General features: G+C 43.5%; 1 protein-coding gene across 2 annotated transcripts in view; it reads right to left on the bottom strand.

Annotated features, from left to right (window-relative positions):
* rell1 (RELT like 1) overlaps positions 1 to 15277 on the bottom strand; it is a 32516-nt gene that overhangs the window by 16608 nt on the left and 631 nt on the right. The window contains exons 2-3 of one of the 2 annotated variants that reach the window (XM_024137253.2): positions 12462 to 12589; positions 4681 to 4902 (exon numbers count right to left, since the gene is read on the bottom strand). In XM_024137253.2, coding sequence (XP_023993021.1) covers positions 4681 to 4902; positions 12462 to 12495 — 256 coding nt within the window. In that variant the 5' untranslated portion in view covers positions 12496 to 12589. Of the gene's footprint in view, positions 1 to 4680; positions 4903 to 12461; positions 12778 to 15277 lie in introns of those variants that run through there. The other variant, XM_070438757.1, reaches the window with a different exon arrangement.

Genomic DNA, 15277 nt, shown 5'->3' with positions numbered 1-15277 from the left:
AAGTATAAACACCATGGGACCTACCGCAGCCGTATACGCTCAGGAAGGGACGCATTCTGTCTCCTAGATGAACGTACTTTGTGCGAAAAGTGCAAATCAATCCAAACACAGCAAAGACCTTCGGTGGAAGATGCTGGAGGAAAGGTACAAAGTATCTATATCCACAGTAAAACGAGTCCTATATTGACATAACCTGAAAGGCCGCTCAGCAAGGAAGAAGCCACTGCTCCAAAACCGCCATAAAAAAGCCAGAGTACGGTTTGCAACTGCACATGGGGACAAGGATCTTACTTTTTGGAGAAATGTCCTCTGGTCTGATGAAACAAAAATAGAACTGTTTGGCCATAATGACCATCGTTATGTTTGGAGGAAAAAGGGGGAGGCTTGCAAGCCAAAGAACACCATCCCAAACGTGAAGCACAGGGGTGGCAGCATCATGTGGGGGTCCTTTGCTGCAGGAGGGCCTGGTGCACTTCACAAAATAGATGGCGTCATGAGGAAGGAACATTATGTGGATATATTGAAGCAACATCTCCAGACAGTAGTCAGGAAGTTAAAGCTTGGTCGCAAATGGGTCTTCCAAATGTACGTGGCAAAAAGCATACTTCCAAAGTTGTGGCAAAATGGCTTAAGGACAACAAAGTCAAGGTATTGGAGTGGTCATCACAAAGCCCTGACCTCAATCCCATAGAAAATTTGGGGGGTGAACTAAAAAAGCGTGTGCAAGCAAGGAGGCCTACAAACCTGACTCAATTACACCAGCTCTGTCAGGAGGAATGGGCCAAAAATCACCCAACTTATTGTGGGAAGCTTGTGGAAGGCTACTCGAAACGTTTGACCCACGTTAAACAATTTAAAGACAATGCTACCAAATACTAATTGAGTATGTGAACTTCTGACCAACTGGGAATGTGATGAAAGAAATTAAAGCTGAAATAAATAATTCTATTATTCTGACATTTCACATTCGTAAAATAAAGTGGTGATCCTAACTGATATAAAACAAAGAATTTTTACTAGGATTAAATGTCAGGAATTGTGAAAAACTGAGTTTAAATGTATTTGGCTAAGGTGTATGTAAACTTCCAACTTTGTGTGTGTGTGTGTGTGTGTGTGTGTGTGTGTGTGTGTGTGTGTGTGTGTGTGTGTGTATTTCATTCATTGCAGTTTATGTACCAGGGTCGCCCGACCCTGGTTCGCGCCCGGGTCGGGCGAGGGGACGGACTAAAGTTCTACTGTTACATATGGACAGCTGCTACATCATTAAACAGTACACATACACATTGCTGTGGCAGGTTCTGTTGAAACAGGGAGGAAGTTGCTAAACTTTCCCAATTGGAAGAACACAGATTTTGATTTCCCATTGCAAAAGGTTTTGCCACGTTGTGCGCAACTGAACAAAACCTGGCCCTTAGATTAAATGATTAACGTATATTATCAATATATCACGTTGTGAAACACTTTAAAAAATTGCCTTTTCCTCCCCTAACCCAATCTACAGTATCCCCCATTCCCCTCTCCAGTAACACCCCCCCCTATCCCTCTAAACCCATCCTAGTGACCCCCCTTCCCCCCATTCCCCTCTTCCAGTAACCACCCACCTATTCCCCTCTAAACCATCTACAGTAAAACTCCCCATTCCCCTCTCCAGTAACCCCCCCCTATTCCCCTCTAAACCCATCTTACAGTGACCCCCTTTCCCCCATTCACCCTCTGCCAGGAACTCCCTCCCCCCTATTCCCCTCTAAACCCATTATCTACTAGGAGACCCCCTTTCCCCCATTTCCCTCCTCCAGTAAACCCCCCCCTATTCCCCTCTAACCCATCTTACAGTAACTCCCCATTCCACCTCTCTAGTACCCCCCCCCCCCCCCCCCATTCCACTCTAAACCCATCTACAGTAACCCCCCCTTTCCTTCTCTAACCCTGGTTGACTCAGAATTGAACCAGGAACTGGAGTGTAAAATAAACAAGGTTCTTTCCAACTCTTTTGTCTCTAAACAATGTGGAAAGAAGAGGGGTTGGGCCTGGAGGGACTAGAGGTCTCAGACAGTCCGTGGCTAAAATGTACATTTTGGTCCACCAGCCACTGTAGCAGGTAGATAAAAAATATATATATAATCTACCAGCCACTCAGATGTTTTACCAGCCAAAATATTGTTTCACCATAATTGCATCAACAACAAAAAATATGAGCATGCTTGGTAATGTTTCTAAAACAAGAAGTATTAGTAGGAAGTAATATTGCTCAATTTCATAAAATGTTTTGTGACTCGAGTATTTTAACCATAATAGAGACGAGACAAAATGTTCTGCTGCCCCTTTAAGGGCGGGAGGTTACCGCGGTAACAGGGCCATTCGAGTTCTGTCACGTGTGTCTGTGAGAGATTTAGGATCTGACTAGGGCGTCTCTTCACTATCAAGTTGAAGCAGCAGACTCAAACGTTGAAAAACCGAGCTTGTGAACAAAGCAGTGTAAATGGACAAGAAACACTTTACCGAAAGTCTCACTTTGTAGACGTTCGAGGAAACTTGATCAACGCGTATGCCTGTGCGCAGCGCCTCCAAAAATGAATCTATATCGCGCGTCACTCAGTGCGCACAGATCCCCTGCCAAGTAGTGTTGCTGCGTAGGGTGGGTTATATACTTCGTCTTTCTTTGTGCAATTCGCAGCTATGGAACAAAACAGCAGAAATACTTTAATAACAGCTGCATGATTCTAACCCAAACATGTTCTCATACTTGACTTTTTTTTTTTTTTTTTCGCTAATGTAATGCTCGCACTGTTGCAAATTGACCACCAGCCAATGGACATTCTTACCCGCCAATACCTAAATCTACCCGCAAGTAGCGGGTGTTAATGTTATGCCCTGCAGACAGCACAGTAAAGGCACAACCTCGAATGGGAACGCCATAGTCCTGTTAGACAGAACCTCCCCATTCTGTAGGTGAGAGTGGAAAGAAAAGTCCCTTTACAAAGACTGCAGTCTCAACCTTCCTTTAGGAAAGACCAGGCATGCAGCTCTATGTCAATGGCTTTAATAAGTGGTAGAGACCGAAAGAACAGGTGAGAGAGAGAGAGAGAGAGAGAGAACACTCATTCTTTCATACTAGCAGAGGCTGCGACACCAGATGTCACAGGAAGGCTAAAAAAGGTAATGGAGGACAACCACCATGTGAGCCACTGTCTGTTCACCCCTCTACCATCCAGAAGGCCAGGTCAGTACAAGTGCATCACAAAGCTGGGACCTAGAGACTGAAAAACAGCTTCTATCTGAAGGCCATCAGACTGTTAAATAGCCATCACTAGCACAGAGGCTGCTGCCCTATATACACAGACTTGAAACCACTGGCCACTAATATTTGGAACATTAGTCACTTTTAATGTTGACATATTTTGCATTACTCATCTCATGTATATGCTGTATCTTAGTTTATGCCGCTCTGACATTTCTAGTCCAAATATTTATATATTCCATTCCTTTAGATTGTGTGTATTGTTAGATATTACTGCACTGTTGAAGCTAGAAACACAAGCATTTCTCTACACCCGCAATGACATCTGCTAAACACGTGTATGTGACCAATAACATTAGATCGTCTTCCATGGAGCTCAGGTGTATTTCCCCTCCACGTGGTGGTGCTGTCAGGAACCACACAATTCCAGAGCCTTAAAGTCTAAACTTGAGGTGGTGGTGAGGGTGCATACTTTTTCTCACTTTCATCGTCTCGGTCCACGCCAGGACATGTTGACGGGCTCCCGAGTGGCGCAGCGGTTTAAGGCACTGCATCTCAGTACTAGAGGCGTCACTACAGACCTTGGTTCGATCCCGGGCTGTATCACAACCGGCCGTGATCGGGAGTCCCGTAAGGCGGCACACAATTGGCCCAGCATCGTCCAGGTTAGGGGAGGGCCGTCATTGTAAAATAATAATTTGTTCTTAACTGACTTGCCTAGTTAAATAAAAACATTTAAACGTTGCACATTCACTTGGTTAAACAAAGTACCATTCCTTCTCATATGCAGTCATACAGTAATAACACTGGAATGGTCCATTACTATTGGAGTAGGTGGGGGTATTTGGCTTGATGACCCTGACCTCACTACCATGCTCTGACTTGTAGTTCTATGACATGAATGATAGAATCCCCCCTCCACCTAATGGTATTGACCAGAGGAGTGAAGATTAAACCAGTGGCAGGAAACGTTGCCAGTTAACAGAATGACAAGGTTCACAATTGTTGAGAAACTATTGCGACATCTTGATTATCTTTCGAGACAAACGAAACGCTCTGTACCGTATATCTTGGTCGCTCAGGAAATCTAAAAACACTCAACAATAAGGTTCTATGTCGCAGTAGTTAAAGTGTTTACAAGGAACATCCAACCCGAATACACTTCACCAAGGTTTCTCCCAATAGACCTTGGGCCTTCAGTAGACCTAAGAGGCTTTAAAAATAAAATGGCACCCCGTCTCAATGCATAACTCCCTACTCAAGTCATGACTGACTACAGCAACAACCAGAACAATAGCATAGAGAAACAAATTTGTCCGAAATGTCCCGTCAGTTAACAAGTGAATTTGAGTGAAGAGTTAGTGTACAGAGGAACATGACCCATTAAGTTTCAAATCCCGGTTGGCATATGAACCCCTAAATGAGAAAATATAAACTCTCACCTGTACACATCTCCAGTTCCTTCTTTTCCGCCTCTGCTACCCGGGCCGCCTCCTCATCCTCAGCCTCGGTGGTGCAGCGGTAACCCTTCCTCTTCAGGACGTGACACACCAAGACCCCCAGGAGACCCAGGAGGAAGAAGACCGGCACCAGGACGAAGGCTATGTACTCTGGGTTCACATGGTCGTCTCCTGCACGGCTGCCTCCCCCCGCTGTCTGACCCGCTAGAAAGCAGACAGGGGGAGGACAGGTGGTAGATGGAAGGGAGAGATTGAAAAAGGGGATATGGATAGAGGTGATGAGAAGGAGAGAGAGAAAAAGGGTGGGATGAGAGAAAAATGTGAGGAGATTAGGATGGTTCAATGTGGGCCCAGTGAGTGTGAGAGAGTATGTCTTGGTAAATAAGAGTAGCCATTTACTCTATGGATGTCCCTGAAAGTTGAATATCATAAGCCCTGGTCTCTACATAGTGACACAGCTAAGGAATACGCCACACACACGCCTCAAACTATGTTCTAGGAGAAAACAATCATTGAGGAAACCCATAGTATCCTCATCAATTTGTCCTTTTTTCCATTCAGGAACAGTAACAATAAAACAATACCAGATATCAAAGTTGATCAGTTACTGAAAAGTGAGGAAGGGGGAACTGGAAATGGCACAGAGAGTACCCTTCCTAAAGTAGGTTTATGTCAAAAGGACAGTAACAATATAAAACCATACCAGATGAGAGAAAAAAAGGGGGATAAGAGAAGGAAAGGAAGATGGAAAAATAAGACAGTTAAATATTGACAAGAGATGAACAAAATGGATAATGCATGTGTGGTAACCACAAGACACTCCATTAGTCATCATTCAATTTACTACCTAGTCACCACTGATAACACGTCACATTTTGACTCATACTCTGAGTTGCACCAGATATTCCTACTAGTCAGCAGAGGGAGGATTTAAGCTCTAGTCAGAACTGAACTCAACGGTCACTCAGGTGATAATGAAAGTTGACAGTGCTTTCATGTTTCCTCGCTCGCTGGATAAAAAAGTGCTGTCCCATATTTCTCTCCCCAGCGCGGCGGGCTGTCATGTCCGCCGACAGCCCTTTAATGGCCAAGAGAGGAGGGAGAAAGACAGAATGTCAGTATCACCAGGGAGACTGCTGACTCCAAGGAGGCTGTAATCCCGGTAACTTTCCAGCTCTCCCTCCTCGTCTCTCACTCCATTGTTCTTTTCCCTCAACATACTCTCTCTGGGAAAGTTTTCATTGGAAAGAAAGAGGGAAGCAGAAAGAGGGAGAGATCTGCAAGACACAGAGCAGGACTGTGGTGAAGGCAGTGTTTATCAGGCCAGTTGGTAGGCTTGTTTATCAGGCCAGTTGGTAGGCTTGTTTATCAGGACAGTTGGTAGGCTTGTTTATCAGGACAGTTGGTAGGCTTATTTATCAGGACAGTTGGTAGGCTTATTTATNCAGTTGGTAGGCTTGTTTATCAGGACAGTTGGTAGGCTTGTTTATCAGGACAGTTGGTAGGCTTATTTATCAGGACAGTTGGTAGGCTTATTTATCAGGACAGTTGGTAGGCTTATTTATCAGGACAGTTGGTAGGCTTGTTTATCAGGACAGTTGGTAGGCTTGTTTATCAGGACAGTTGGTAGGCTTGTTTATCAGGACAGTTGGTAGGCTTGTTTATCAAGACAGTTGGTAGGCCTGTTTATCAGGTCTTTAAGGGCCGTTGATTGGACGGGGGCCGGCCATCCCTGTGCCATCAGGAATGGAGTGACACACACACACACACAGCAAGGTCTCTTTAGTTTGGGGAAATCTTTCCACTTCCTCTGTGACTGACTGAGGCCAAAACCACAAGGTGCCCCCCCCACAAAAACCGTTAGCCTGGTTCCATGATCTTCTTCCATGTTCACAGAGCTGAAATAACTGGTGATTGTTTGGTCCCACATTCCTAGTGTGCAATGGTTGTTTCAGATTATTTTGTGCCCAATAGAAATGAATGGTAAATAATGTATTGTGTCATTTTGGAGTCACTTTTATTGTAAATAAGAATAGAATATGTTTCTAAACATTTCTACCTTCATGTGAATGTTACCATGGTTACAGATAATCCTGAATTAATCATAAATAATGAGTGAGAAAGCTAGTGGGTCAAAGATCATACCCTTAAATCAAGGGTGTCAATTTCAGACTCCACTGTCTTACATATTCCTGACAGACTCTGGCTCACAGGAGGAAAAGATATGGGGGGGGGGGGTCAAAGGTTACAGTGCGTATCTTCCCCCGTCTTCTCCTGACTTTTCCCACGTGAGACATTCCACCCAGTGCCACATGAAGCAGACAATCGGGTCATTGTGTTTCCTCCTGTGTGTATCCCGTCTGTGCGAGAGGGAGTGAGAGCGTGTCTAGTGACTGTGTGTTCTATGTGATGGTGTCTACATGTGACCGTACGATGTACAAACATACCACTCTCAGTGGGTGTGTATGTCTTTGTGTTTCTTCCCCCCCCATTGTCCGCCTCCCCTGAAGTATGATGGATCTGACTGTGGTCTACTCTGACCACCACTGACCACTCTGACGAGTTCTTTCTCTCTGTTCTCCTTCATAGGATGCCAGTGGGCGGAGCTGCGAGGGTCGTCCGTGAAATGGGACACAAATACACCTCTTCCCCCCCAATACAGAGGAGACTCTCCACGCAGGCATACTGTTGGTTGTTTTGGTTGTGGCCTTTTGGGGGCGTCTGTGTTTTGTTTGTTCTGGCACTCACTACATTGTTACCTGGATATAGTTAACAAATATATTTATTAAATAAAGTTATTTCTCTATCTCCACGCTGTCTCCCTCTTTGTTACGGGCTACGAGCCGGTTCGTGACACATGCCTTAACCCGGGTCACGACCCCCAAGAGATCCAATCCCAGTTACCTGCCAACAGATCCAGTGTTTGTGGGGGGGGGGGGGGTCAAGATATGGATGTGAGTCGTACCACATCAGAACCCAAAATATGAGCCTATTTTACACCGATGTTTGTTTACATATATTTTGTTGACAAACACTGTATAGCCTCAAAACCTAGTTACAACTATAATTTGTTATATCATGGATGGTCAGTCCTTGCATCCATATCGCGGTGTATTAATTTGAGAATGGTTACATTTCTCCTGCCCCATCCCTCACTTTACACATAAAATGCCTGATTGGATTAAACTACACACAATGAATGGACAGTTTAGGGGTGCATTTCAATAGTCTAAAGAGGCTTCCTCACCTCGTCTCCTTTTAATATCTTTTATGATAACATCTTACCTCCATCTAACATGTTATCCTTCTCTAACCTCCACAACAGCAGGTCCCAGAGCATCCATTTTCCCCCTCTTTCCCTTCTCTAGCGCTGTGTGGATCGTACACATCATCTACAGAGATTAATGTTACTGTCAGAGGAATTAAATCCTACATCGTCTCATCTGACCATCTTCAGATTTCCTGCAGCTGTGGTGTGCATCCCCATATCCAGGGGCAGACACCGCCGACGTCATTTGCCATGTAAAATAAATCAGCACAAAAACACACCGGCAAAAATTAACGACTGTAATTGCAGTGATGCGACATTGGAGGTGAGGAGATTATGATAGTTCACTGTGGACCCTGTGAGTGTGAGAGAGTATGTCTTGGTAAATAAGAGTAGCCATTTCCTCTATGGATGTCCCTGAAAGTTGAATATCTTAAGCCCTGGTCTCTACATAGTGACACAGCTAAGGAATACGCCGCCCCCACGCCCCACGTCTGAAACTATGTTGTAGGAGCATTCAGCCATTGAGGAAACCCATAGTATCCTCATCAATTTGAACAATACCAGAATATATCAAAAGTTGATCGGTTAATTAAAAGCGAGGAAAAGGGGAACTCAAAATGGCACAGAGATACAGTTCCTAAAGAAGGTTTATATCAAAAGGACCACGGAGCATGCGAGTCATTATTGTCCAGCGGGTGACATTCACTAAGACAGACATGTTGTAGGTGTATGGAACTATTTTTATCATAGCTGTATGTCAACACAGGTGTCTGGGTATGTCAACTGTCCAACGGGATCTAGAAGGCAAACGGAGCTTCCTGCTACGCGTCAAGTCTAACGGTTCCACTGAGGACAGATGAGAGGATGTGGTTGTCTTTCTTTTTTTTCCCCATGAGGCTGTCCAACTACTTGTATTACATTTTAGACAAAGATAACTAGTCAAAGAATGTATTATCACTGCTATATCACTGAACCAGAATCCTATAAATACCATTGGAGCATAATCAGGCTAGTCTGATGTCACAAAAGAACGTTAGGGAAAGTATCTGTTTTTAGATTAAGTTTGTGCCTAATTGTCCAGAGAGTTCCCTGAATTTCATGCATGTCAAAACTCTCTCCCTGTAACAGCCACTGCTAAACAGAACGGAGAGAGTTACGAGTGTCCTGCCAATTAGGGACAAGACTCAGCTGCTGTCTTTGATTCCCTTCTAGCTCCAGCCTACACAGAGCACCCAGGCAGAGGAACGGACAGACTGGGGATACACATCTTACAATCACGTGCATGTCTATGCTCCCCGTGCTTATTTTAAAACCCATGTGTTGAATGTTTGCGTTTAATCAAACGAGGCTGAGGATTAAGTTTTGGCCTTTGTGAGCGACAGACAACAGCTGCATGGTCACAAAGCTGGGTTAGTCACGGAGGAGGATGAAGCAGAGCCTCATATCCTCAAAGGTCATATCCTATGTTATTGCACAGGAGGGCCTAAAGTTTAGAGCCAAAGCAGGAACTAAAGTCATGTGTTTTGAGGACTTCTTCTTGGCACGTCAATGGCATAATAACTCTGTCTTCCTCCACTCAAATGGAATTAATGCTTGTCGTTTCACATTGTAAATGATGGAAGCGTTTAAACCGGTTTGAGCATTAAATTTAAAATAATTAACCAGACAGCAGAAGTCATTCTGCCTGTGTATGCCTCATCTTCATACAGTAGGCCACATGTTTAGACCTACACTCTTTACTGCCCATACCGCCTTACAATCACAACAATGCACATTTAGATTAAAGGGTTCAATAGGTCAGGAAAGGCCTATTGTAGCTGCAGTTTTACATTTTGCACAAGGTGACAACAGAAACACAGGGCTAGGCAGCCTATGCAATGTGCCTCACAGGAAATTCAAAAACAACATAGCTGTTGGCAAAAGTATCCACTTTGGTGATGAAACTTTGCATCACTGTAGGCAGGCTGGTCTCAGACTAGACGTAACATAGTAGACGAAAACCCAGGGAGATTAAATGAGTATGATATGTTAGCATACCAATCGTACAATAAGACTAAAGGTTACTTGGTTGGTCAGGGTGGACATATAACAAACCAAAAGATTCAAACACACAATCTCATCATTGACAACTTCACCATTTTAGGTAATTAACTACCTACTACATTTTAAACTACTTAACATGTTAGCTAACCCTTCGCCTAACATATTGTATGAATTACAATTTGTAACATGGACATCCGTTAATTAATACATAACAAATGTAAAATGAAACTATATACACACACAAAAGTATGTGGACACCCCTTCAAATAAGTAGATTAGGCTATTCCAGCCACACCCGTTGCTGACAGGTGTGTAAAAATCAAGCACACAGCCATGCAATCTCCAGTCAAACATTGGCCTTACTGAAGAGCTCAGTGACTGATCAATGTGGCACCGTCATAGGATGCCACCTTTCCAACAAGGAAGTTTGTCATATTTCTTCCCTGCCTCGGTCAACTAAGTGCTGTTATTGAGAAGTGGAAAAGTCTAGTGGTAGGCCACACAAGCTCACAGAACCGGACCAACGAGTGCCGAAACGCATAAAAATTGTCTGTCCTCAGTTGCAACACTCACTACAGAGTTCTAAACTGCCTCTGGAAGCAACGTAAGCACAAAAATTGTCGTGTTAAGCACCTTAAGGAAATGGGTTTCTATGGCCGAGCAGCTGTACACCAGCCTAAGATCACCATGCGCAATGCAAAGAGTCAGCTTGAGTGGTATAAAGCTCACTGCCATTGGAACAGTGGAAACGCTTTGTCTGGAGTGATGAATCACAATTCACCATCTGGCAGTTTGACGGACAAATCTCGATTTGGCAGATGCCAGGAGAACGCTATGTGCCCCAATTCATAGTGCCAACTGTAAAGTTTGGTGGAGGAGGTATAACAGTCTGGGGCTGTTTCTATGGTTCTGCCTAGGCCCCTTAGTTCCAGTGAATGGAAATCTTAACACTACAGCATACAATGACATTCTAGATTCTGTGCTTCCAACTTTGGGCAACAGTTTGGAGAAGGCCCTTGCCTGTTTCAGCATGACAATGCCCCCCTTGCACAAAGCGAGGTCCATACAGAAATGGTTTGCTGAGATCGATGTGGAAGAACTTGACTGGTCTGCACAGAGCCCTGACCTCAACCCCATCGAACACCTTTGGGATGAATTGGAAAGCCGACTGCGAGCCATGCCTAATCACCCAACATCAGTGCTCGACCTCCCTAATGCGCTTGTGGCTGAATGAGAGCAAGTCCTCGTAGCAATGTTCCAACATCTACTGGAAAGCCTTCCTAGAAAAGTGGAATAGCAGCAAAGGCGGGGACCAACTCCATATTAATGCCCATGATTTTGGAATGAGATGTTCAACAAGCAGGTGTCCACATACACTACACGATCAAAAGTATCATACTTACTCGTAGGTCCCTGGTTTTCCTTTACTATGTTACCTGAGTCCAAGTTGCTGTAGGCTATCCAATACCAGGTTGATGTAAAGCTACTCTGTTGCAACTAAACCGGATGTGCACTAAACGATTTTGTCAACGATTTAGCTGTCCCTGACAAGTTTGAAACCAGAGCCAAAAATCCCCTACTTGGGGCGCGCAGCCGTCACCGACGCTCGTTTAACGTGAGCGGGTAAAAGACGCAATCTGAGGGCTACCGATTTCGTCTTTGAGCAGTCCCTGACGTCCCGATATTTTCAAACATGTTTGATTTTATCATCACAAAATAACCGCAATGCTCTTTGTAGCGTACAATGTGCCACGAAAAGTTTTGAGAACGGTGATCTGCAATAGCCAATAGGAGAGCTCGCCACAGAAGCCAGTGAGATGACGTTGTTTGGCATCAGCCAGAATGTGTTGACTCTCCAGCCTGGAGCGATGTCTTCTAGTATAAGTTTTGTACTTGCTTTTAACCAAAGCAACACAACAAAAAAAAGTGTCAAATCGTTACAGCTCTTAAAATACACAAACAACGTTATTCAATTCAAAATGTTTACTAGATTTTAACTGTATGGTATGCGTGAATGTCTGACTTTGTGAGGCTGCTTTGAGCCACAGCTCGTAACTACGTTAACATTTAATCAAATAATTGTTTTCCCGAGGCAGTATGGTATCGAGAATCGTCAGTGAAGAATCTTGTAGTGTAACATCGTTTAGTGTGCGCGCTACAAACAAAAAAATACTACCGGAGAGGCGGTCGTTTAATTTGAAAGGCTCAGCGATGTTAGGATTTTGAAAGTCGTGTAGTGTCCACCCAGCCGCACCTTACAGAAACCTCGACTATGAATTAATTATAAGTAGCCACGGTACATAGACATGACATTGATCTGTATCTTATGGTGGAACTTGTAGAGAAATTAAGTTTTCAAATCACAAGTTCACTGAGTCTGCATTGATTTAATTTAAGCAGGCGGATGCGAGAGTTGGTCCAAAACAGGAGGTAAAAGTTGATAACTTACGTGGTACGACACTGTTCCCAGTTGAATTAGCCATGCTCAAAACTACTACTGCCCGGGTGTGTGGCGATGTTTTCGGCTTGTGGCAGCCTAGTTTGGACGCTGGCAACTACGACCAAGGTGGACTGGGTCTGTGGAGGGAGGGATATGGTCGTCACGACAGCCACAAACCCCGCCTATTTCTACAATTCTCTTACAATGTGATTTTAAACCTAACCTTAAATTAATATCAAAAAGCTATTTGTTGTTTTCCTTAATTTTTACGATATTGTCAATTTTGACGTTGGCTGTGGTAATTAGTGGAAACCGAGGGAGGCGCGTTCATTTTTGACTTTTTTTCTGAATCGAGTTTGTATTTCCGAGTTCGTATCCGAGTTCGGGAGGAACCCCCTTTTCTTAAAGCTGTACCATACCTTCTAAACAAGCGCTACGTCTGTGCGAAAAACTGATCTGGAATCAGAAATAAAATGGGTATCAATTCCAGCTATAAAAAATAAATAAAAATCAAATACAGTTTATATGCATTATTTTGGATAATAGTGGTAGACCTACATCCAAATAGAATTGACCAATTTAATAGACTGTGGTTAATTAGCTTGTTAGGCTACCATATATTTCCCACAGTGAAAACTTTAAAAGGTTTTATATTATCTTAATCATGTGCATTGTTTTTATGCTTCTTAATGTATTCCCCTTCGGTGGCAACCCATCATTCAGGGCAAGTGCAGAGCCCCACCTCTTTTTGTTGTTGCCTGTTTTGCATGTTATTTTGGCATTAATACGTGTGACATATCAGTTTGCAAACAATGTACCCCAAAAAATCATTGCGTTAATAAAGCTGCATCCATGGTCTCTTTTTTGCTTTTTTGAGTAACGCAGCTCCAAAATGCAGGTGTTTCAGCCTAGCTTAGTGCTTTCTGTGGTGGTGGGGCAAGCCAGCGGGAAAAAACGGAGTTTAGGGGTTGGCAATGTTCTCTAGTTGCGTCGTGATTGGCTCAGTTTTCTGTCACTCAGGGGTCGCTACTTCACCGCAAAATCTACAAGGAGAGATCGAAAATTCAAGCCCATTGGATGCTGCCATAGAGTTACATTAGAAGTGCCAGGTCATTGGCCACAGATACAATTATGTAATCACGTTATCTATACTGTAGATTTGATTGGACTGATCATGACAACATCATACTTTCAAAATCTTAGCTAGCAAGCTAGACAAGCAGTCATCGTGAATCAAGTAGACAATCTACTGCCAAATCCTTTAAATGTCTTGTCATATGAAGAGAAATTATTACACAACAAGTTTGAGATCGCAAATTCAACAATGAGTGGTTGGGAAGGAAACAGTGGCTAACTGGAACCGTTGCAAAGCAATCACTAGCCCGCTATTCAGTGGAGTGGGTGTGCGGTCCAAGGTTCAAGGTTCAAGGGTCTCTTTTCTGTCAAGACAGCATGACTTCTGCCGCATTCAAAACAACTGGAAACTCAGAAATCTCAGACTTCAGAGAGTTCAAGACAACTGGGAACTCTGGAAAAAAACGAGCTCCGACTCTGGGAAAATGTGTTTTGAACGGTCCTCCGACTCGGATTTCCAAGTCGGGAATTCGGGCCTCTTTCTAGAGCTACGACCTGAAGATCACTGACGTCATGATTCGACCTTGTTTTTTTTTCCAGAGTTCCCAGTTGTCTTGAAAGTACCATAAAGCAAGAGAATGCCAGACTTTGATGACAAAGTTCGATGACAAAATCTACCCACAAGAAGGACCGCCGCGCCACCTTCCTGTAAAAGTGAGCACAACAAGGGGAGTCCAAAAATGTATTGTACGCTGCTGTATAAATGATGTAATATGCCAGAGAGATATGTATACTGTAGCTAAGAAAGTAATACGTGTATGTTGTGTAATAAGCTGTTAGTAGCTCATGTGCCTCACCCTAATCATTTGATCCCTTTCCCCCTCATAACGTAGCCTACTGTTCTGACTTGGTGGTGCACATGTAGCCTATAGCCTGTTTTAGAGAAATGTCATCATTGAATATTGTAAGAGCTTTCATTGTCTGCTTATATGCCCCCTTTATTTATCCTGTGGTTCTGACTTACAGGGAGTATACTGTAAGAACGGCCCATGTTCTGAATTCTGTCGCTGTACATTTCAAAAGTGCTGAACAAATAGTAAGACTACGTCGGTCCTAGCTCGCTCATTGTCTTCATCTAAATTACGGACTGCCTCTCTTCTGCTCGTTGTCCCGTTATGCCATAGTTTATACATCTCAATTGTCAGTAGAAACCACATTTGTTTAAGCAAGTCAGCCATATCAGCTATGTTTTTTTTTAAGTGCAGTAAATGAGGCTGAATGAGCTGTTTCGATGCCAGACAAGGCTCCCCTGATAGCCAGGTGTAGCAGTGACAAGGTTTCACTCCATGGCGCCGAAAAGAAAGCTCTGCTGTTGGGACAGCTTTATGTAGGCCGTAACAGTTTGTGGGCACCATTTGTCACCATTATAGTGCATTTGATGTATTGTTTAGTGTTGTGGCTTTGCTGGCATGCATCTAAAAAAGACATGTTTTTGACCCACCAAGATTGACGTGCTAAAACTTGCCACTGCTCCCCTTATATGCCAATTATTTATTAATATGAAAATATCCTCTCCTTTTATTTATAATTCAGATTTCTGAAAGATATCTTCATAAATCTCTGGGAAATATTTAAAATGCATATGTGGCATTCCATGTGCCTAATGTGCAGGAGCTTCTTTAAGTGTTTGCAAATTTAATGATGTGGAAAAAATGAATGGCTGAAAAACCATTGGAAGCATTTCTGTGTTT

Source organism: Salvelinus sp. IW2-2015, unplaced genomic scaffold, assembly GCF_002910315.2.
Source record: "Salvelinus sp. IW2-2015 unplaced genomic scaffold, ASM291031v2 Un_scaffold1139, whole genome shotgun sequence".
Classification (NCBI taxonomy): Eukaryota; Metazoa; Chordata; class Actinopteri; order Salmoniformes; family Salmonidae; genus Salvelinus; species Salvelinus sp. IW2-2015.
Note: the sequence above shows the minus strand (reverse complement) of the source record. Positions and strands in the feature narration are given on the sequence as shown.